This window comes from Camelina sativa, chromosome 17 (assembly GCF_000633955.1).
Source record: "Camelina sativa cultivar DH55 chromosome 17, Cs, whole genome shotgun sequence".
NCBI classification, from domain to species: Eukaryota; Viridiplantae; Streptophyta; class Magnoliopsida; order Brassicales; family Brassicaceae; genus Camelina; species Camelina sativa.
Genome location: NC_025701.1, coordinates 12,377,729 through 12,403,048, shown reverse-complemented (window position 1 = coordinate 12,403,048; position 25,320 = coordinate 12,377,729). Strand labels below are relative to the sequence as shown.

At 33.4% G+C, this 25,320-nt stretch overlaps 2 protein-coding genes, 3 long non-coding RNA genes and 1 pseudogene across 5 annotated transcripts; 5 read left to right on the top strand and 1 right to left on the bottom strand.

The window, feature by feature from the left end:
• LOC104756860 lies at positions 1,430–3,295 on the bottom strand. The gene is made up of 5 exons (XR_762337.2): positions 3,112–3,295; positions 2,751–2,954; positions 2,310–2,378; positions 1,819–1,893; positions 1,430–1,637 (listed from the first exon to the last, which is right to left on the bottom strand). It is a non-coding gene; the product is annotated as an uncharacterized LOC104756860 (long non-coding RNA).
• Positions 5,712–6,622, top strand: LOC104756859. The gene is made up of 3 exons (XR_002036257.1): positions 5,712–5,797; positions 5,906–5,975; positions 6,521–6,622. It is a non-coding gene; the product is annotated as an uncharacterized LOC104756859 (long non-coding RNA).
• Positions 7,644–9,093, top strand: LOC109130172. Its single transcript, XR_002036277.1, has 3 exons — positions 7,644–7,714; positions 7,882–7,937; positions 8,839–9,093. It is a non-coding gene; the product is annotated as an uncharacterized LOC109130172 (long non-coding RNA).
• Positions 9,731–11,675, top strand: LOC109130162 (annotated as a pseudogene).
• Positions 15,727–16,713, top strand: LOC109129886. Its single transcript, XM_019238902.1, has one exon. The coding sequence runs from the start codon at positions 15,727–15,729 to the stop codon at positions 16,711–16,713; it is 987 nt and encodes a 328-aa protein (XP_019094447.1).
• Positions 23,779–24,867, top strand: LOC104759424 (putative nuclease HARBI1; the record flags this gene model as incomplete). The annotated part of the gene is made up of 1 exon (XM_019238901.1): positions 23,779–24,867. A coding segment is annotated over exon 1 (1,089 nt), but the record flags the coding sequence as incomplete, so codon positions are not given.

Sequence of the window (25,320 nt, the reverse complement as noted above, 5' to 3'; positions counted from 1 at the left end):
ATTTAACTCACACATTAAAATAAAATTATAACTGAAAATAAAATAAATTATGCATTAATCATATTCTACCACTCAATTTTATTCAAACACAATAAATTACTATTGTAACTCCATAGTTCTAAATGTAACTTCCATCATTTCTTATCATATAAATAAGCATTCTCTCAATCTATCATTCTCTCATATTGACATTCTTTTACTATCTCATTTTCACATTCTCTCATTCTCTTCTACAATACCTCAAATCATTTTTCGTTTTTTTTTTGTTATTTTTGTTGTATGGGTTGTAAAAAAAAAAGAAATATCATTGTAAATTGTTAATGCTAAATTTTAATATAGAGACTACATGATATATATTTTACATTGTTCTTATTTTAAAAGATTTATCTCCTTTATCTAATTTGGATTATTATCTTATAAGTAATCATTCTCTCTTCCTCTCCCACCAATATCAAATGTTGTTATATCTCATATGTGTTGTAAGAGTTTGATTCCATATTTTAATTTAGAAAGTATTATATATATATAGATATTACATTTTTCTATTTTTTAAAGATTCATCTCCATTATCTAATTTGGATTACCATCTTATAGTAAACATTCTCTCCTCCTCTCCTACCAATATCAAATGTTGTTATATCTCATATGTGTTGTAACTTGTAAGAGTTTGATTCTATATTTTAATGTAGAAAATATTATATATATTTAACATTGTTTTCAATTTTTATTTTATTTATATAAAAAATATTTCTTTTATATTTCTTGCCTTTCTAATCTATTCATATTTATTTTTTAAATTTGCATAGTTAAATTTAAATTCACATATGTTGGTTTTAACAAAACAATCAACTTTATTTGAGAATTAGATGTTCCTATTCATTTTTAAACGATCAATGTGTAACATATAAGCATTTTGTCTTGCAATCACAAGTTCCATTTCCATTGCTTAACTCCATGGTTAAACTATAATATATGTTGTCCTATTTGTAGGAATAACAACATACTTATTTAATTTATTTAAAAGAGCAGATGATTAAACGAAATAAACATTTCTCCAAATTTTATAATTCAATCAGTGAGTGTACTTATTACTTTGAAAAACTTTTACATTGAAGTTCATAAAATCATATAAGAAAACTAAAATACTATATCACTTCAAATTTGGAAGGAAACACTTGGTATTCCTTTTAAAAAAAGTCAAGACACATATAAAAATTTATTAATATTTAACCCACTTTAAAGACATTAAAGGTCATTTAACTCAAAAATAACTTCTATCCAATAATTTCATACATTCCTCCCACAAATTAAAAAATATATATATATGTTCAAGATTGTATTTAAATATTACATAATTTTTTAGTTAGCTAAATTTATAGTCACATATCTATACTATTAATTGGGAAGCACACTTAGACTTAAAAAAAATAAAACAAAACAAGAATTCCATAAACTACCCTTACGAAACAAACTAAAAAGGAACAAAGAAAAAAAAATAAAAAGGGCAATGCTGTCGTTTTCTAAAGAAAAAGACGCGGATCCTATTGTTGTCCAGTATATCATCATTCGGATCGTGTTTAATTTCTCGGATCTAGAATTGCCATACGCGTATCCAAACAGAATCAATAGCTGTCAATCTGCACAACAAATTTTCCCGAAAATATTAACATTAACATTTAAAGGAAATCAAAAGAAACACATATATATCTATGTCTCCAAACAAGCTGGTTCTCGCAATTATACAAGGTAAATAAAAAAATTATCATTTACTCTCCAACAAATCCGGGATTTCAGAGATTATCAAGTTGGAGAACTTACCATTTTCCATAACAATTAAAAGTTGAGCTCCGAGACACTAGGTAGTAAAGAATTGCCAAATTTCTAACTTGATATCTGCAAATACACACCAAATCAAAACATGTAAATATGGGATACCAATCATATCATTTAGGTTAATTCGTAATATCAAAATCATATCAAACAAAAACGAAAATATTTCTAATACTACAAAAATTCAGGGAATCCAAACAATTCAGATTTTTAAAACTTACCAAACGTAATATCAATCATATCAAACCAAAACGTTAATTTTTCTAATTCCCTAAAAAACATCCTTAATCATATCAATCTAACTCAACATAAAAACAAATATTAACTGACAATCTTTGATTGATTCATAGAATATTCGTAGGGTTGCACAATCATAACAATTCACAAGTCAAATTCCTATATAAACAAGCGTCGACGACATAAACGATCAAACACCTCAAACCTGCCTTTAAAGCAAAAATAATAAGTCAGATAATCACCGTTTAAGAAGAGATGGCCGCCAATGATGCTTTCACAAATCTATCTGATCTTAAGGCATTCAAGACAACCTGGAGAATCAGAGTCAAAATAGTTCATACGTAGAAGAGTATGGTGCCAGTTACAGAGAAACGTTTTTGAGAAGGAATAGCAGTGAAAGCTTATGTTAAGGACCTGACTTTAAGGACCAAGATTTTATCTTTTAAGTATAGCTTTATGTGGTTTGATAGTGTGGTTTTTTTGTTTGAAGTAAACCAACTGAATCTTAATCTTCAGTGGGTTTAACTTCATTTTTTCCACACTATTCAAACCTTATTTTTTTAATAATTTTTTTTTAAGAAATCTTGCATATAGTTTACTTACTTTTATCATAAACAATCACAAAGCTGAGAGAATTTTAAAGATATGACAAAAAAGTCAATTATGAAGCTTGGAAAACTTACCAATATAGTATAGATGTCTTCTTCATTGATTCACTTCCAAATTGTAACTTCAACCATCTTATTGGAAAAACAGGATCATCCTAATTAACGTTATAATAAAATTTAATCAGAGTTTAGTTATATAAATTAAAACCGGAATTGTATTAACGGAAAATTGAATCCGTTTCTTATCTTTGATATTGTGTTCCTCAACTGTTTGATATCCTGAGGAAATCAAGAGCACCCACATTTTAAAACAATTAGTGTCAAGAAAAGAATTGAATTTCCGGTGAGTTTCAATTATTCTTTGTTACGCATAAACAATAAAAAACTCTAACAATATTTAAACGCCAAAAATTGGAGATGATTATGATTAACTTACAAGTATCAATTGATGATTTATTCTTTACTCGACTGCCAGTTTGTAAGTGTAGTCATCATAATCTAAAAACAGAATCAGGCTAAAAAAAAAACAAAATCGTATTAGTGTTTTGTAAACTTAAAAACACGTAATTGCTTAAACTTAACATTGATTTCAATACTTATCTTTGGTGTAATCATAGTCCTCAACAGTTTTCTATATCCTGACAAGGTCAAAAATACACTGATTTTAGAAGAAGAATTGACAAGTGAACAATGTAATTTCATAAGATTTTAATAGCAGAATATGAAGCAGACTAACATTTAAAGGATCAAAAAGTCTCATACCGGATTTACATGGGACAAATTCCACGTTAAGCCTATATTCAAACAAAAGACATCAATTAATTTACAAAACAAATAACAAATTAAACTTATTACAGTAATTTTGTCTATAAAAAAAATATTTCTTTACTTTGTAAATAATTTTGGAAAAATCTCAAATAAAAGTATTGTGTTTAATTTTTTTTGCTTAATCATAAACAATTAAAAAGTTTAGACAAGATTTAAACGCCAATAATTTGAGATGAATATAGAACTTAAAAAACTTACAAATATCAACTGCTGATGTATTCTTTACTCGAATGTCAGTTTATAAGTGTAGTCATCATAACCAATATTCAGAATCAGCCTACCACAAAACAAATTCGTATTAGTGTTTTGTAAACTTAAAAACCTGTAATTGTTTAAACTTAACATTGATTTCAATACTTATCTTTGGTTTAATCGTAGTCTTCAACAGTTTTATATCCTGACAAGGTCAAAAATACACAGATTTTAAAATGGGAATTGACAAGTAAAGAATGTAATTTCATAAGATTTTTGTACCAGAATATGAAACAGACTAATATCTAAAGGATGAAAAAATCTCATACCGTATTTACATGGGACAAATTCCACGTATATTAGTCTGGATTTATACAAAACACATCAATTAGTTTACAAATCAAATAACAAATTTAACTTTTGGTTTAAATAGAGAAATAGATCAAACCATTTACTTACCAGTTCAATCGATTTCCAAGAACATCAAAAACCAGTGATTGTAACGGTAGATGTGAGTTTCTACTAGAGAAATTGTTGACCTGATTGATGAAATATAAAGAGCACTGTTTAGAGAGCCACTTTCCAAGAACAAAAAAGGAAACTAAAATCTGCGTAAACAACAAAATCCAGGTTTAAAACAATCTGTAAAATTTCAAATCCACGACCAAAAATCTATTTAAATGATTGAATAAAATCTAAAGGTTACAAGGCAAACAATAAATTCAATTGGTAAACGAAATTGAAAAGATTTTTCCAACTTTAAACTTACCCGTTCAGAGAATCAATTCTCTAACCACGAAAAGATATTGATGAAGTATCTGGGTTTTAGGAAAAAAGGAATATCGATTTAGATTCAGTTTGTTTCGTTGTGGATTTGAGTCGAAGAGGAGTGGAGAAGAAGACCCAATTTTTTTTTCCTGTCCTTTCGTTTCTTTTCTGTTTTTTTTTTATTACTACAATTATTCATTCACAAATCAGTATTCTACGGCCCAATTAAATTGAAAACATACAGGCCCATTACCATTTTGTGGGTATTCCTTACCAACTAATCCAATACTATTACTAAAACCATTTATATTAGATTTAATTACTACTAAACTTAATGAAAACGTACGATAATAATACAATTACAAAAATATACCTAAATTAAACAAGATTTACTTTGAGAAACACATATGAAAAAAAAAACACCCGCACGTATGTGCGGGTCCGTCACTAGTATACAATTACATAAGAATTTATATTACTTATTAACATCATAATTCGACCCATTATTTGCTTAACTCAATATTGGTTTCAAAGCCAACTAAAGAAAAACAGAAACGATCTTATTGATATTAGACCAAAACATGGATATACAAACATAATCACTTACACGGAATATATTTAAAAAAAAATAACTTATTATTGCAACATCAACGTATGAAGGGTTTACATAAGCAGTTAATTAGAAAATCTATAATACAATAAATGTATTGGAAACAATATCAGTCAATGATAAGATTGGATCCTCAAAAGCAAGAAACAACATCTTCATAATTCATAAAAAATAAACACCACAATTATACACATCTGAACGAAATGGTATAAACATATAGTGTATAAATAAAAGTGACGGGAAAGCCCGTATATGCCTAATTAAAACGAAATAATACAAAAAGAAAACGAAAAAGACCAAAAAAACAAGAAAGTGTCAATTACACCACAACCCACGCGTTGCGTGGGGAAGCACCTAGTTAAAGATAAATGCCAACATCATCTTCAAAAAAATCAATCAAACAGTTCTGCTATTGTGGCTTAAGTGATGAAAATCGAGTCCCAACTCCCAAGAGTCACCAAATAGTATTAAACTTGGGTCGAGGTCCATAGCAAATTAAATTAGTGAAAATGTGGTTCTAGGTCAGTACTTAGCATTTACCCATGTGTTCTAATTCCAATTCTGCCTACTTATAACTAACTAAGAATTGGACCCGCACATATATATGGAATATTTTTTTAACAATATTGTTGTAATCAATTTGGACAGGATCCATGACATGCAAGTCTCGGTTGACTTCAAATTGGTATTTTTTCATGCTTCAATTCTAAGCTTCCGAACCGAAGTAAGAGATCCCGATTTTGATTTTCCCCTTTTTCCAACCTAGTGTTAATTAGAAATATGCATCTCGAGGTTATGTTAGAATCATCATCTCTAGACTATATATATGCAGGCTCATCATCGGTTCTCTATTTGTTTCCATTTATTGGAGCTCTTAAGTTCTCTGCTGGAGAGAAAGCAAGGTATGTGTTTGATTGTCTTCAAATAATTTTTGTTGCAATTTTGATTCACATACATAAGTTATCTGATATATGTATATCTTTGATTTTGCATGTGTTTCCAGGTTTATGAGAGCAATCAAAGATAATATTGACATATATAACACAATTTCCTAGCGAAACTTGATTCAAACCATTATTTCAGGTTCAATCGCTCTTCAGTTTAGGTTTTATTTATTTATTAAACTCTTAGACTCTAGATCTTCTTCAGTTATTGTTGTTAACTGCTTTGGTGTGTTTGATGAAATTGATTGGAGTGTAAGTCTCATGTTCAATGCTCTAGCAAGAGTGCTTTGACTAAATCAATGCTTAACTCTTCAAATATAGTATCATTTGTAGTTCCAGGATTATTCTTTGTTTTTTTTTTTGGTCAAACGAATTGTTCTTTGTTTAGGTGTTGATTTTTAGATGTTAAACTTTATGTAGATTTTCTTGTAAATCATATCATGTCACTGTGTTGCTGTCTTTTCTTTAAATGTATTATTTTTATATTTATATATACAACCTAGAATGAATCAGACTTGAGCAAGTGTCTTGGGAAGCTGTTAGATCTTAGAAAATATGGAAGAATCAGACTTGCATAGGGGTTTTTGAAGGCAATTTCATTGTTGGAAGCACTATAAAAGGTTTGGTGTTCTTTTAATAATGTTTGGTGTAGTTTACGACTTCTAGAATTCTTTTTTCGAAAATGCAAATCATTGTTTTTTTTATTTGCCATCTTTGTCCGTAAGGAACACCTTAGCCATGTTGTTGATATCAATCTACACAACACCGTGCACATACATATCAGTTTCAAATTAAAAGGCATGCTCAAGATAATGCAAATCAAATAATGAAATATATGAACCTCTTCAAATATAGTATCATTTGTAGTTCCAGGATTATTCTTTGTTTTTTTTTTTGGTCAAATGGATTGTTCTTTGTTTAGGTGTTGATTTTTAGATATTAAACTTTATTTAGATTTTCTTGTAAATCATATCATGTCACTGTATTGCTGTCTTTTCTTTAAATGTATTATTTTTATATTTATATATACAACCTAGAATGAATCAGACTTGAGCAAGTGTCTTGGGAAGCAGTTAGATCTTAGAAAATATGGAAGAATCAGACTTGCATAGGGGTTTTTGAAGGCAATTTCATTGTTGGAAGCACTATAAAAGGTTTGATGTTCTTTTAATAATGTTTGGTGTAGTTTACGACTTCTAGAATTCTTTTTTCGAAAATACAAATCATTGTTTTTTTTTTATTTGCCATCTTTGTCCGTAAGGAACACCTTAGCCATGTTGTTGATATCAATCTACACAACACCGTGCACATACATATCAGTTTCAAATTAAAAGGCATGCTCAAGATAATGCAAATCAAATAATGAAATATATGAACCTCTTCTTTGGGTATTATTGAGAATATGTAACTTGAAAGCGTGGTGTTGTGCTGACCTATTATGAAATAAGAAAAAACATGCCATCTCTAGTTAACTTTGTGTAAATAGAGAAAATAGACAATATAGATATAAGTAACAATAGAAACAATCAAAATAGAGAAAATAAAAATGATTTGTTTTAAGTTATTAAAGAGACTTTATAATACATGATTATACAATTGGTTTACTGACTTACCTTTTTTAATTGCTATTTCGCCAGTTTGGATGAAGTTCTGAAACATCATTGACCTGAGCCATGTGAGATGAAACAGGAGAAAATGTAAGTTCATTGGAACCTATGGAAAAGATTTTCAAAAGTTTTAAATAAAATAGTAACACTTACTGCAGTATCATCCAATACCATCTATAGTGTATCTCCAGTGTGTGTGGTTATATTGATTCCACATATGAACGATCTTAACTCTTATTTTCCATATTGTTTTGAAGGCCTTAATTTCCGAGACATGAGTGAAACCACCATTGGCGGCATCTCTGCTATTAAGGTGAATTTCTAAGCTATTATTATAGGTTTGATTTGCTTGGTTGTTTATGCCGTCTCTTTGGTTTTTATAGATGTTTAAGATATGAGTAGTTGTGATTGTGGAAATATTGTGAGAGAAGAGATAATCTTGTTGACCAAGCTAATAATACATTGAAGATCTAAGATTTCCGGAATGTGTGAGTAGGATTTAGGATGATTAGAAGGAATATGCTTCTTATATCTCAATGGATTGAATGTAAGAACTGTTTAAGATTTTTCTTTGATTCTATAAGGAATTTGCTGATATGGTTGGTTCCTAATTCTCCGTGAATCATAATTTATTATGATGCTTATTTATCTCCGGAATTATTTACTCAATTTGTTCAAAGGTCGATATAGAAGTGTCTGTTTGGAAACAATTATATGGTAAACAGGATCCGAATAAGGTTACTCTTATGACTAAGGATCCGCGTCCCATTGCTCTATTTAGATTACCACTTTATCATCATTGTTTTTTTTCTTCTTCTTTTGTTTTTTAAGCGTAAGGGCAATATATGGAATTTTTGTAAAGTTTTTTTTTCTCCTTTTGTACTCCCCAATTAATAGTATATAGATTGGTATTGTCTCTGTTTTCTCTGCTTCTATATTTGCTTCTTTGGAAATGAAATGAATCACATATTGGGTTCATGATTGGCTTAGGTTTATATGGGTTAGGGCTATGTTTCTAGAAATCTGAGGTTGTTCTTTATCATGTAGATGAAATTGTTTAGTTAGAGTAAAACATTGAACTTGAACTTCATGAACAACAATTAAACCCTTTACAGATTTCGGAAATAGTGTTTGAATAAAAGAAGATGAAGTAATTGTGTGTGTACTTGTCTAATCCTGTAACTGAGACATGTCTGTTCAATTGTTTTTAACAGTATTCAAGAGTATACAAGAGTCAAGATACATTGAAGATGGAGAAGTAGCAGCACATCTTTTGACATGGTATAACATAATGACCCAATGACCTAGATCATTCTCATCCTTCACCATCTCTCTTGATCTCAGCATGTTTTTATGCTGTTTTGATTCTTGAACAAACTCAAAAAAACAAAAAAAAAACAAAACAAAAACTGTCTTATATTAGCTCTTTTCATTGGACACATCATAGCTCTTTGTGAATATTTCTTACGAATTCTCCCAATGAATCTCATTTTCTATTATTCAAAAATGAGAAATTTACTATGGGTTGTCAACAAAACTCTCCTATTAATTATACCAGATTAGGTAGAAGTCTGTCAAGTTTTGTGTGTGCAACAAATTTTTTTTGTGTGTGTTTGTGCTACCTTATTCACAAATTTTGTAAAATTTAAAATTTTAGAACTTCATTAGTTATTGTACTATGTTATATAATAGACACCTTCATGAATTTTTAAATTTTTGATTTTGCTTTTCTTTTTCAATTATAAAAATGGTTGGATCCTCCGATCCGAGATGGTCTTAAGATCAATTATAGGCTTCAAATAGATTACGTTTGTGTGAAATATATTAAGGTTTTCTCTGTTCCATTGGCGTTTTACGTATTTGCTCTCTAACTCCAATGCCACCTCTTATATTTTTTTGGTCCATACAAAATTTTAATGCATCCTCTCGGTGAAGGCAATGGTTGTATTTGAAGGAAGATTTGTTAACGGGCCGAGGATCCATTGGTATTTTTTATTTAACCTATGGGATATTGCAGTTTTACTTTTCAAAATTAGGCAACTTTAATTTACTACCATTTCTTTTTATATGTATTAAAGGCTTACCTTTTTAATTTAAATTAGGGTTTTTTGTGTGTCACACAGCCAGCGACGAGAAAGAAGTTCGTTCCATTGGTGTAAAATCCCACTAAATCTATGGGTTTCTTAAGTTGTTGGTCTTTTTTGTGGGATATTATACACAACGAGAAGCATCTATCAATTGTTATAGAAACCGAAGGTTGTCAGAGAATCGAATCTAGGATCTGTGATTTGCCCGACGATTTGCTCTTGCGGATCTTGCATCACGTCCCCACAAAAGATGCAGTCGCCACTTCAATCTTGTCTCAACGATGGCGTTATGTCTGGACGATGCTGCCTATACTCGAGTTCAAAGACGATGGCAGCGAGAGCGTTGGGTGGTTTACTGAAAAGTCATTGCAACTCCATCAGGCACCGAAACTATATAGTTTGATTGTCGAAGTCGGTCCACATTGTCCTGTTGACGTTGATGTCGGAAAGTGGGTTGAGAACCCAGTTAATAGAGGTGGAAGAGTTAGATTTCAAGCTCCTATGGACCGCACAGCCCACAAGCTTTCCTAAGTGCCTTTACACATGCGACACGCTTGTTGATTTAACTCTATCCAACGAGATTCTAGTGGATGTTTCCTCTCCGGCGTTCCTACCATCTCTCTTATATTTGAGTCTTCACGACGTGGTGTATAAAGACGACGAATCTCTTGTTAGGCTTTTATCAAGTTCCCCTGTTCTCAAGTGGCTGTCGGTGTATCGACATGAGGATGACACCTTGAAAGACTTTACAGTGAAAGTTTCTTCCTTAGAAACATTATTCTATAGGACTAATTGGCGGAGGAATGATTTTGACGTTGATGAGGTAGAGGAGGATCAAACAGTGGATTATTATTATGTCGTCATTCGATCGTTGTTCATAGATTCCCCCGCATTAAAAAATTTGTACATCGACGATGTTTGGGATCTCTTGATAGATAATATGCCTTGCCTTGATGTGGCATCATTCAGCTATGTTCATAACCCCAGTGACAAGTTTCTGCAATCTCTTTCTTCTGTCATACATCTGGACTTACTTTTGACCAAAGCAATGGTAGCGATTATATATCCCCCGGCCTCTCATTTGTTCCCTGTTGCTTCGTCAACTAATATTTTGTTTTTCTATCACAGGTTGCATGCTGTAACGCCATCAAGTTCTCCCGGCTCACTGAGATTGCCGTTTCTCCAGATAATTCAGTAGATTGGTTGGAACCACTTATGTCTTTTCTTCAAAATTCTCCTAAACTAAAATCGCTTACTATCGAAACGGTAAGTACCCTGCTCCCCGTATAACAAGCGAATCTAGTTTACATGAACATAGAATTAAAGTAAATGTATTGATATCAGTGCATCGAAGGCCTTCCACCATCCTGGAATCAGCCGAGTTCTATTCCCGAATGCTTGTCATCTCATCTAGAGATCTTTTTGTGGAGAGGCTATGGAGGAAGAGGAGATGAGAGACAACTAGTGACATACATTCTTGCTAACTCAAAGTGTCTAAAGACAGTAGAGATCTCCTTCATAGCAACCTGTAATCCTGAAGATACACAAAAAGAATTGGAATCCATGCCTAGGATTTCAACATCATCTCGGCTTATGTTCCCCACTCAAATGAAATGGAGGTTTAACGGAATGACTGGTTCTTACTAATCAATAGTGTAGCATTGTTGCTCATGTGACAACTCACACTTATTCTCATTGTTACTTTTTTATTTACAATATCCTCAAAATTCTCCTAAACTAAAAAAAAAAAAAGAAAAAGAAGAAGACTTTTCTATACGACTTGTTTAGTTCATGGTGAATCGGTGATGGTAACACTACTGGATATGGTGGCACAAATACCTGTCGTTGCTCATAGTCCGAGACTAATTAAGGTTACAGAATGAGTTTCTTGTTACGATTTTATCAAGCAGCCCTATTCTCTCGAGTGGCTGATGTTGCTTGACAAACTTAATCTCTTCCTTGAAAACAATAGCTAATTTATATAACTAATCAAGCTATCATTTTATGATTTAGTTAATTATTAGGTTGTGAGTTCACCATTTAATTTTATTTGTTTGTGTTTGTGAAAAATCGAATAATGAGAAAGCAAAATTTGTAAGTCAACGATGCAAATCAAGTGTATCATCCAATTATATATTATTTACTATATTAGTACCCGCGGTACACCGCGAACAAAAATTATTTATAACTAAATTATAAGTTGTATTTATTGGTTAAATATGTTATAATTACATAATAATTGTTAAATAAACCATATAATACCGCAATATAATATATTTTTTACATAATATTTATTTTGATTAGATATGTCTATTCTCTGATACCGACAATGTTAACAAAATAACGAAATGATGTTTTACCCGTGTAACACCAAATTAATGATATTTTTTAATTAATATAAAAATCGATAAAACCCATCCCGAGATATTTTAACTCACACTTTATCATAATAATGTTTAATATTTATTGTGTATCTACGGTATAATATTTATCATATCTAACTTTTTAAAGCTTTTAAATATTTTTCATATTTAACCTTTTAAAAATCTTTAAAATAAAGAACCGGAATAAACCAAATTCAAGTTTTTAAAGTTTGAATGCCTGATAAATCAAGCTTTCTACTCATTTGTATTCGGAATCATTTTGGTCTCTTTTAAGGTATGACTCTAAACTATTGTCTAATTTTTTTGACGATGTGGGATATTGTACCATATCTTTTATTTATCTATTGAGTAATATATGTCCGTTTTAAAAATTTTGTATTACATCATATGCAGGAAAAAATCACAATTTTTATTGACTAAATGTATTATAGAATAATTCAAGATAATTTAAATATAAATTTAAATAAAAATGAAAGGGAATCATATATTTATGCTTGAATGAGACAGAAATATTTCCTTATTTTTTAAAATCTTACTTATAATTAATTTTGAAATTTTGGTAACTAATATTAAAGTCAATACATTAAATGTAAAAACTTTCCAAAAAGTATTTTTGAGCAAAAACTGCTGCAAAAATACTAGTATAGATTTCAATTAAATGTTGCAAGAAACACAAAATAAAAACCAACAGATATAATGTTTTTCGTGAATAAATAGAAAGAATTATATTCAGCCGTAAAAATTAGAACTTGGGAAACTGAACTCGAGAGTCGCAACGACCATGTGGCATAACAGGACAGTTGATGAATTTGGAGGCCGAAGTATCAACGCATAGATAAACCTGATAGAGTTGGCTATTATGTGACGAATCTTTGTTACATTCTATTCCCGGAGCAAATCCTGTTGCTTATTTGATCGCAGTTTGAATATTTTTCATTTTGTAAAACTTATCATCCGGTTTGATCCCTACGTATATCGATATCTTGGCAAAAAAATTATAATAAGAAAAGAACATCCACTTGCACATGACTAAAAATGGAGATAATTTTGAGGGGCACAAAAAGTGAATGTTGAAATCGAGTAAGAAATTCTTGAAATCGAGTATTTTCATCATCCGCTATTTCAACCTCGAGTGCTGGAGCTTCTCTTCCAGCTTCAATTGGCGCATTAAGATCACGCTCATCTTCGATTATCATGTTATGTAAAATTATACATGTAGTCATTATATTATGAACTACAGTTTTTTTTCAAAAACGAGCTGGTCCTTTCCTAATTACAAAACGCGATTAAAGAACTTCAAATGTACGTTCTACATCTTTTCTACATACTTCTTGTTGTATAGCAAAATACTTCTTTTTAGGACCTCTTGGCTCGTGAAAAGTTTGCACTATGGTAGACCACTTCGGATATATACCATCAGTTAAATAATAACCCATATTATATTCTTTTCCTTGAATGATATAATGAGCAGGAGGAGCAATACCGTAAGTTTATTTTGGTAATAACTTGTTTTTATTTGAGTCTTCTATTTCTATTTTAATTTATGGCACTAGTTATGTATTTTATATTTAATGTTTGTTATATCATTCTATTTTCTAAGTTAAATATATGTTATTGTTGTGTTTTAATTTAACTTAATATATTTGTTTTTTTCTATAAAATTATATAAGTGTAAATTCCTATTAAATAATGTTTTTAGGTATAAAATGGTAAGATATGATAATTGAGGGATTACTTTGTAAAAAAAAAGTTATACTCTAAAAATAGAGAAATGAACAGTGTTACTTAGAGTAACACTGTTCATTTCTCTATTTTTAGAGTATAATATAGAGTACCATTGGAGATGATTTTACTCCAAATATAGAGTTTGGAGTAAGATATAGAATACCATTGGAGATGTCCTGAATACTGAGGTAGAGGTGGAGTTTTAACTACCACCCGCTAGTAGTAGTAATGAGTTATATCAAAGCGTGAGGGATGGGTTGTGATGTTGTGTTGAGATTAAAGAAAAGTCGTTATGTATGTTTGTAATAAATACAATTCTTTACTAAAGTTATTTACAACCAGTATCGATTATATTGTGAGCTTTATCATATTTTTTCGGTAATCATATTCCTCTAAATGCTCATTTATCTTTAGCTTTTTGGATTGTAAGTGGTCGACAACCGACGTTCACAATCTCCTTCAATGTATTTCTCCTTTATTACCCATTCAAACGAAGCAAAACCCAACAACCGACCTTCACAATCTCATCCTTCAATGTTTTTCCACTTTAAGAACATTCAAATGAATTAGCAAAATAGGTTCGGAATCGGATCTCCTCTATATGTGAGCAAGGAGATAGAAGATACGATGGATGTATGGAAGTTTGGTTTGCTTCAAGATAAACAAAAAAGAAAGAGTAGGTTTGCTTAGAAAAGTTGTCTAAAAACATTTAATTGAATTATGCACTTGTTGTAAAAAAGTTGTTTTTCATAATAATTTTTGCGTTTTTTAAAAAACAAATGAAGGTTTGGTGCTTGCGAAAATGGTCCTTGTGGGAACAATAAACAATAGACCTAGTGGTCCAAAACCATCAAAGTTCTATCAAACAACCTAATTTAAGGTTAGGAGCTTGCAAGCTTCGAGATTAGACACCATAGTGATATAAGCTTTTTATCTCTTTGGGTTCCATTATTATACTATATACTAATTTCAGATTTCACTACGGATGTATGTGCGAGGAGAGATTATTGTGCTATGTTTTCTTATACTAATTTCTGGTCAGAATTGAACAAAGGTCTCCTTTTAGCAGTTATGTGTTTTTATGTCACGACATTATCTAAAGTGGAGTTTGATAAGTGTATAACTTTTGGTGTCTCCAACAGTAAATTGATGACCTACGTTACAAAGTGATCCACAAGAAGTAACATGGCCATGTGGTGGCTAGCGACTAAAGTAAATATGGGTCCCGCTCTGATGGATTTTGCTTCAACGTGAGTACGTGACTCATATCATATGAACCGACGACATATGCACCACTGGCTCTGTTTTACGAAGAAAAACAAGCACTTCATTCATGTGGGAAGACATGAGCCATATTTAAATCTATTAGTATATATATATATATATATATATATATAAAAGTTGGGATTAAGCTTCCTTTTACTTAGTCCTAATACTCTAGTATAAATACCCCTTGTATTAGTTACATTTGATCTTAATGAGAAATATACTTTACTAAACAGTTAACATGGTATCAGAGCAAAATGAATTTTTCTCATTTTTTTCTCGAGAAAGCGTTTAACAGAAAGTTTTCTCGGGAAAATTAGATTTCCGCTTATTCGAATTGTTTCAATTCGTCTCTGTCCCAGCTTTGCTTCTTCATTCTGCGTCTCGCGATCTATTTTTCAGCTATTTCTGAGCACCGATTCGAATCAATGAGTGCCTCACATCGCTGTTTCGTCGCTCTCTTCTTCGCGGAATTGTTGCTTGCTATTGTTGAGCTGGTTAGTGCTTCTTTCTGGAGTTTCATTGTAATCTTGGTTGCTCTATCATCTTGATCGGTTAGGTGTTTAAGATCTTTGGACTCCGATTTAACTTTGGTGATTCTTGATTTGTGGAATTAGATTCATCGTTTTTGGATTGAGTAATGGAATCTGCGAATACTGGTACGACTTATGCCACAGATCAGTATGAGAATCCTTACTTTCTTCATAGTTCGGATCATGCTGGTCTCATACTTGTTTCTGATCGTCTTTGTACTGGTGCGGAGTTCACTTCTTGGCGTCGTTCGGTTCGTATGGGATTGAATGTTCGTAATAAGCTTGGTTTTATTGACGGTACTATCTTGAAACCAGCTTCAGATCATCGAGATTTTGGATCTTGGTCCAGATGCAATGACATGGTCTCGACTTGGCTAATGAATTCGGTGAGTAAGGAAATTAGTCAGAGTTTGTTATTCATTCCCACGGCTGAAGGAATTTGGAAGAATTTATTGGCTCGTTTCAAGCAGGATGATGCTCCTCGCGTTTTTGAAATTGAGCAGCGTTTGAATAGTATTCAACAGGATGCTTCGGATGTGACCACCTATTACACACGTCTTGTTACGCTTTGGGAAGAACATAAGAACTACGTAGAGTTACCAGTGTGTACTTGTGGAAAATGTGAATGCAATGCTGCAACCTTATGGGAGAAATTACAAGAGAGGAGTAGAGTGACGAAGTTCCTCATGGGACTGAATGATTCTTACGATGCTACTAGGCGACATATCTTGATGTTGCAACCAATACCGACTATTGAGACTGCCTTCAATATGGTGACTCATGATGAGAGGCATCGTTCCATCAAGCCTCTTCCTCGGTCGGATAACGTTGTTTTCCAGACAACTGGCTTGGCTCCTCTGCTTCCACAAGGTTATCAAGGCCTAGTTGATAATGCAGCTAATGCGGTTCAAGGTGGATATCGCTCTCGCCCACCAAAACCTGTTTGTACCCATTGTGGACAAACTGGCCATGTTATTAACAAATGTTTCAAGCTTCATGGATACCCTCCAGGTTACATTCTAGGCTTCAAGAGCTCTCTCTCTAACTCTCAGTCTCAGAGACATCTAGCTCCATCACAGCCTTCTCAACCTTGAGGATATTCTCAGAGTCAGCAACGCCCGCATACAGTGGCGAATGTTATGAGTGACCCGATGAGTGGTCTAGACCCAATGAGTGGTCCTATAACAAGTTCTTCCCAAGCTCAATCATCTTCCAGTGCTTTAACTGTCTCTAACCTTGACTTGCACAATATGACGCATTCTCAGGTACAAGATCTTATTTAAGCATTTGACAGCACATGTTCGAGTTTCAGAGAATCCGGCCCCTTCCCCGTCGACTGCGTCTGTTACCGAGCATGGTGTTATGGCAGTCCAATCTACTTCTGGTATCATTACTTTTCCATCAACTTCTCTTCGTTTTGAAAACAATATTCTAACTTTTCAACACCAATGTCTATCCTCCTTATACTCTAATCTCCCACATGGTTCTTGGATAATTGACAGTGGAGCCACCACTCATGTGTGTTCTGATTTGTCATTATTTAGTGAAACTAATCTAGTTTCTGGGGTAACTGTTTCTCTCCCGAATGGTACTAGGGTTTATATCACACACACTGGCACTGTTCCATTATCATCATCGCTTATCTTGATTGATGTTCTCCATGTGCCAACATTCAAGTTCAATTTGATTTCTGTTAGTTCTTTATTACAACATAATCATTGTTCTGCACATTTTTACATTGATTCTTGCATTATTCAGGAGTTTATTCAGGGCTTAACGATTGGTAGAGGAACTCTTATGCATAAACTGTACATTCTGCAACTTGATGCATCATCTCTCGCTGTGTCTAAGTCTCCTGCTTCGTTGAACTTCTCTGGATCCTTGGTGGTGGATGGACATCTGTGGCATCAACGCCTAGGACATCTTTCTACTGACAAGTGACAACAGCTTTCTACTGTTTTGCATATTCCCAAGTTTGGTTTGTCTTTACACTCTCATTGTTCTATTTGCCCATTAGCTAAACAAAAACGCTTACCTTTTGAGTCTCATAATAGTTTGTCTAGTTCACCTTTTGATTTGATCCATTTAGATGTTTGGGGTCCTTTCTCTATCGAGTTTGTAGAAGGATATAAGTATTTTCTTACCATTGTAGACGATTCTACTTGTTGTACTTGTGTTTACATGATGAGGAATAAAAGTGACGTTTTACAACATTTTCCAGCTTTTATTCAGTATGTTAAGACTCAATATAATTCAACTATTAAAGCAATTAGAACAGATAATGCTCCTGAATTGGCTTTCACTGATCTTATTAGACAACATGGCATGCTTCATCAATTCTCTTGTGCATACACACCACAACAAAATTCTGTAGTTGAAAGAAAGCATCAACATCTTCTTAATGTTGCTAGAGCATTGTTGTTTCAATCTAATGTTCCTATTGCTTATTAGAGTGACTGTTTCTTGACTGCTGTATTCTTGATAAATAGAACACCTTCTAAGCTATTAAAGAACTTATCTCCTTATGAATTGTTGAATAAGAAACCACCTTCATATGATCTCCTTCGTACGTTTGGTTGTCTTTGTTATGTCTCGACATTGCTAAAAGATAGAACAAAGTTTAGTCATAGAGCAGACAAATGTGCTTTTTTAGGTTATTCTCCGGGATATAAAGGCTATAAGGTGATTAATCTGGATACTAATGTTGTTTCTGTGTCTCGTAATGTTGTTTTCATGAAAACGAATTTCCTTTTCATTCTAGTCATGCTCGTCATCCTTCGAACATTATCAGTGACTTGATTCTTCCATCCCATGTTCCTGTTGCATTAGATATTTCTATTGTTTCAGCACCTGCATCATCTGCATCACACACATTCGTCCCTCGTACATCATCTGGGAATGCGGAGACAGTCACTACGGGAACAGGAACTGCTTCACCATCTAATGCCAGACCACAACGCACAAAAAAGGCTGCAGGTTACTTATCTGATTACCATTGTGCTCTTATTCAACATTCTAACCACTCTTATTCAACACATTTCAAACCTATTACTACACCCTATCCACTATCCTCTATTTTATCTTATTCTGTGTTCAAACCACCCTATCAGTCCTATGTCCTCTCTATTTCCATCGAAACAGAACCAAAAACCTTTAAGGATGCCATAGTATCTGTTCGGTGGACAAAGGCGATGGATGTGGAGCTTGAGGCTATGGAACTCAATCGGACATTCGATGTTGTCTCCTTACCTCCAGGAAAAATATTGTGGGGTGTAAGTGGGTTTATACGATCAAGTATCATGCTGATGGCACTATAGAACGGTATAAGGCTCGTTTAGTAGCAAAGGGCTTCACACAATAAGAGGGCATCGATTTCATTGACACTTTTTTGCCTGTCGCAAAGCTATCTAGTGTGAAGTTGGTCCTTGGTTTAGCTGCTAAGCATGGATGGAGCCTCACTCAGATGGACGTTACTAATGCCTTTCTCCATAGTGACCTCGAGGAAGAAATATACATGAGCTTACCTCAAGGTTATATACCACCTCCAGGCGTTACATTGCCACCAAATCCTGTATGTAAGCTTAACAAGTCACTCTATGGCTTGAAACAGGCTTCGCAACAATGGTATAAGTCCCTCTCTAAAGTGTTTCTTGATGATGGTTTCTCGCAAGCATATGGTGACAATACTCTGTTCGTCAAGAAAACAGCTTCTTCTTATATTGCGGCCTTGGTCTATGTCGATGATATTTTGATTGTGAGTAGCAGTGATGAAACCGTGTTCCAACTCAAGGCATCTCTGGCGAAATACTTCAAGACTAAAGACCTTGGCCCAGCTCGTTTCTTCTTAGGACTTGAGATTGCGAGAAATACAAGTGGAATATTTGTAAGTCAGCGCAAGTATTGTCTTGATATTCTTGCTGATACAGGTTTATTGGGATGCAAACCAAAGGTAGTACCTATGGATTATAAGAAGGTTCTTACTAAAGACATGGTTCTCCTCCTTGATGATGGACGACCTTTTCGGGAACTGATCGGACGGTTGTTGTATTTGTGCATTACAAGACCAGACATTACTTTCGCCGTCAATCATCTGAGCCAGTTTCTTTCATGCCCAACAGGCGTTCATCTAGAGGCTGCTCATCATGTTCTCAAGTATTTGAAGAACGATCCAGGTCAAGGCCTCTTCTTCTCTGCTTCTACTGATTTATGCTTGAATGCATTCTCGGATGCAGATTGGGGAACTTGCAAGGATTCTAGGCGGGCTGTTTCTGGCATTTGTGTTTTTCTAGGAGATTCTTTGATCTCTTGGAAATCCAAGAAACAAGATGTTGTGAGTTCGAGTAGCACCGAGGTTGAGTACAGAAGCATGGCACACGCTACTAAGGAGTTGCTCTGGCTTAATCAAATGTTGAAGGATTTGCGTCAGACTCCACGAATACAGGCCAAGCTTTTCTGTGACAACAAATCGGCACTACACATTGCACAGAACCCGGTGTTTCACGAAAGAACAAAGCATGTTGAGATCGATTGCCACATTACTCGAGATCAGATTAAGAGTGGCTTTCTCAAAGTTCTACATGTTGCCACCGAGAATCAGTTGGCTGACATCTTAATGAAACCTCTGCAACCGGCTCCATTTCACTCAATTCTGCAGAAATTATCTATTTCAAGCCTCTTCTCGCTTGCTGCGACTTCAGCTTGAGGGGGGTATATTAGTATATATATATAAGTTGGGATTAAGCTTCCTTTTACTTAGTCCTAATACTCTAGTATAAATACCCCTTGTATTAGTTACATTTGATCTTAATGAAAAATATACTTTACTAAACAGTTAACAAGATCATTATACAATTATAAAAAGCCCATTCGTTGATGGCATGCATTAATGTGAGACATGATCTCGATGTTTTAGGGCGTTTGAGAGAGTAGGAGTGAGTGAGTGACATTATTGGTTTTTTTTTTTTAATTTATGTTCGTTTGGTTTAATCCGGTTTTGTAGACTATTATTAAAAATTTAGTAGGATTTTAATCGAAGTTACTAGTTTGATAATATTTGGGCTCGATTTGGTTTCAGTTTGGTTTGTTCAATTTAGTTCATGTTAGAATTAGTTTTCGGATACTTAAACCTACAAAACTTACATGAATCGTGGTAAGTTTATGTGGATTTTTGTATCTTTTGATAAAATCAACGTGATAAATTGATCGATTGACAGATGGTAAACAAATAAAGATAATTGATTAGAAGAAAAGCAAGACTAACAAGTAACAGCTAAACTAGAAAAAATAAGGGAAAACGGTAAATGACAAACCGTTTTTGTGATTTGAACGGTTTGTGGATATATATATAAGATTATGATAAATTACAAAGTGATAAAATAATTTATTTAATTTATTTCTTTTAAAAAATCATAATGGGTTATTGGTTTGGTTTAATTTGGCTTCAAACCAACAAACCAAACCATTTGGGTTAAAGTAAAGATAATCAAACGGATAATGCATATACATATAGAGTCAAGATTATGGTTCGGTTAAAATGCCTACTTCTATGATATAGAACACTAGTTAGGCCATATTTATCGGCGAAACAAAGGCCTGATCTTGGGCTTATTTTAATTCGAAAAAATTGAACAGTAGTTATAAGATCAGGCTTTCTGATCTTAAATAAGATCAGTTCTTGGGGTGATCTTCGGGGCACGTGTCTTGCGGACATTGGTTGCAAAATATATTGTGTTTGTATCATTTTTTTTCAACTCACTCGGGTTTTCCAAAATTATTTTTCTTGTTCTCTCCGAAGAGAGGCGAAACCGCGAAACTCCGATACCTTCCTTCGTCTCCGATTCCGGTGTTGTTGCGACCACTTCCGGGTATCTCTTCTTCTCCTCGTGTCCTCGTCTCCTCGTCTCCTCGTGACCACCGAGCTCGTCGTCTCCACCGTCTCCTCTGTCTCGCCAAGTCAACCTTGGTTCCTTCGTTTCCTCGTCTTCTCTGTCTCTTCCGTCTGATCTGTCTCCTCCGGCTTTATAGAGAAGGTAAGCTTCGGCGATTTTAACCTAATTTCATTTCTGAATTAGGTTTCGATTTAGGTTTTCAATTTTAGGGTTTCGAATTAGGGTTTTCAATTTTAGGGTTTCGATTTAGGGTTTTCAATTTTAGGGATTCGGTTTAGGGTTTTCAATTTTAGGGATTCGATTTAGGGTTTTCAACTTTAGGGATTCGATTTAGGGTTTTCAATTTTAGGGATTCGATTTAGGGTTTTCAATTTTAGGGATTCGATTTAGGGTTTTCAATTTGAGGGTTTCGCTTGAGGGTTTTCAATTTAGGGTATTGAAATTGTGAATTAATAGATTTGTATGATTGAAATTGTGAGGGTTTTCAATTTTGTATGTTTTGTTAAATCTGACAATTTTGTATAGCTTACTATTATTTTGTTTATCAGGTTAATAGATAAACGTTAATTGATTGTGGCTTGTTTTCGGTTTGTTTATGAGGCATATAGGTGAGGCTATCGCGTGCAAATTCTGTCGGACCATCAACAACAACATTCCTTACTCGCAAGTAAAAGGTTAGTCAAATGGTTTGTCTCTTAAAAATGGTTAGTTCTTTTGTTTGATTGTGAATAAATTCATTACTCGCAAGTTAAAGGTAAACTTGTTTCAAAAAATGGTTTCTAAAAATTGTTTGATTTTTAGTTGTGATGGTTACGTTTCAAAAATGTTTGATGTTTAGTTGTGATGGTAAACTGGTTTTAGAAAATGTTTTGGGAATTAGTTGTAATGGTAACAAAACTTTAGTTGTGATGGTAACAAAACTGAAATTAGTTGTGTAGTAACTGATTATTAAGACATTTTTAGTGGTTGTAGTTTCCTTGAAAGTGTTGTTTGCTTTGTTTTTGTGATGGTGCGATGGTCTATGTTAGTTTAGTTTTGCTAGTATAGGCTATAGGTGTAAAATGCGATGGTCTATGTTAGTTGTTTAGTTGTGATTTTCTTTGGTCTATTATTTAAAACACTAAATGTCCATTATTTACTTCTGATCTGATTCTTGACACTCTCATTGCCAAGAAGGAAACGCTAGATGAAGATGAAAAAACGCTAAAGAAGAAGCTAATGGCTGAACTGTTTTAGCTTTAGGGTTTATGCTTGATTATGTTTATGAACAAGCTTTTAAGTTTGATTTTATTTGATGTTTTTAATGACTCAGCTTATGTATGTTTTATTTGATGTTTTAATGAATCGGCTTATGTATGTTTCATTAGATGTTTTTAATAAATCGGCTTATGTATGTTTCATTTGATGTTTTTAATAAATCGGCTTATGTATGTTTCATTTGATGTTTTTAATGCCAAATTTTTGGTTTGTTTTGGCTTCTAATCTCGCGTATATGTTTTGGTTTCAGGTTTAGGAAGACATGTTCTCTGACTATGACGAGGGCATAAACAGCCCCTTAAACTATAGTTCCGACACAGATGATGAGGCTGACACCGCTTACTATGAACCGCAACCATTGAACCGTGAAGCTGGTCCATTACCGCAACCATTGAACCGTGAAGCTGGTCCATTACATAGTCTGCGGAACCGTGAAGCTCAACCCAAGGAAGAAGTGATCCAACTGAAGGAGCAAGTTATCCAGCTGAACGACCAAATGATCCAGCTCAAGATACTTGTGATCCAACTCAAAGATCACGTGATTCAGCTCAAAGACCACGTGAACCAGCTGACGGACAACGTCAACCAGCTGACGGAAAGGACCATCATTTGCAACCCGTGATATGTTGGTTGTTGTTTTTTCTTCGAATTCTGAACCCGTGATATGTTGTTGTTTTTGTTTCTTTGGAATTATGTACCCGTGATATGTTTAGACTGAATCTTTTGTTGTTTACTTTGCCTTGACGAATACTTTCTCTTGAACCCGTGATGTTTGATCACTCTATATGTATGAGAAGACCACAAGTTTCACAAGATCAAAAACATACATTTCTCTTAACAAAACAAATAATACTTTCTTTCATCAAACACACACATTTCCCTCTCTCACCAAACACATATATTTCTTTCTTTCATCAAACACAAACATTTCTTTCCCTTCTAAACTCTAATATTTGTGTTTAATATTACTTGTTTGGTACAAACACAAATATTTGCTTTCTTTTCTTCATTGCTATGGCATCTTCTTCCAACAATTTTCACTACCATTATGACCCCAATAATGATAGTTTAAACCAATACTTTCAAGAGCAATTTAATAACCAATTTGAAGCTGTTGAAGAGGCTATGCCGGTGGAAAGAAAACCACGTGAATATATTGATAGAAAACGAGAAGAAGGGCATGAACGTTTGTGGAACGATTATTTTTCAGATAATCCGACTTACAATGCTCACCACTTCCGGCGACGATTTCGAATGAACAAGCTGCTGTTCTTGCGTATTGTGAATCGTCTAAGTGAAGAAGTTCCATATTTTAAGCCAAAAAAGGATGCAACCTTCCGCAATGGTCTATCACCCCTACAACAATGTACTGCAGCAATTCGACTTTTAGCTTATGGGACTGCGACGGACTCGGTTGACGAATACATACGTCTTGCTGCTTGTACTGCTCGTAAATGTTTGGAACATTTTGTTGTCGGGATAGTTGACTTGTTTGGCGCTGAATACCTACGCCGACCAACACAAGAGGATCTTCAAAGGTTACTATTTTATGGAGAACAGAGGGGTTTTCCCGGGATGGTTGGTAGCATTGACTGTATGCACTGGCAGTGGAAAAATTGCCCAACCGCTTGGAAAGGAATGTATTCAAGAGGCACCGATAAGCCAACAATTGTTTTGGAGGCAGTAGCTTCACAAGATCTCTGGATATGGCACGCATTTTTTGGAGCTCCAGGTACTTGTAACGATTTAAATGTCCTTGATCAATCACCAGTATTTAATGACATTATTTACGGTCGAGCTCCCGAAGTTACGTACTATGTCAACGGAAATGAGTATAATTTGGCTTACTATCTGACGGATGGTATTTACCCGGAGTGGGCGACATTTGTTAAATCCATCCCACAACCACAACATCCGAAACATCGTTTATTTGCACAAAAACAAGAAGGTGCACGAAAAGATGTTGAGCGTGCATTTGGAGTCTTGCAATCTAGGTTCGCCATGATTAAAAATCCAACTCTTTTATGGTCAAAGGGTAAAATTGCATATATAATGAGAGCATGTCTCATACTGCATAATATGATTGTCGAAGATGAACGAGATTCATACACACTCTATGACGAACAAGAATTCCAACAAGAAGATGGAACTGGAACTACTCCGGATCTTACCTTTTCAGTAACTATGTCTACAAATCTTGAAGGTTTAGGTGATGATGGCCATACATTAATTCGTGATAAACAAGCACATCGCAAATTAAAGGAAGATGTGATTGAGAATATTTGGAATAAATTTGGTCATTTGTATTAATTATATAAAATGTTTGTCTTCTTTAATTAATTAAGTAATATGTTTGTTATTTTTTTTTAATTTTAATAAAAGTTTTATAATTTTGCAATTAAAATATTATTTTATAAATTTTTAAAATTGTAATATGTTTAATAAAAATATTAATAAACATTACATTATTAAATAGTTTTGAACATTCTTGAATTATATATTAAACATTAGTCTTTGTATTTATTAAACATTTTTATATTTCTAATATAATATTAT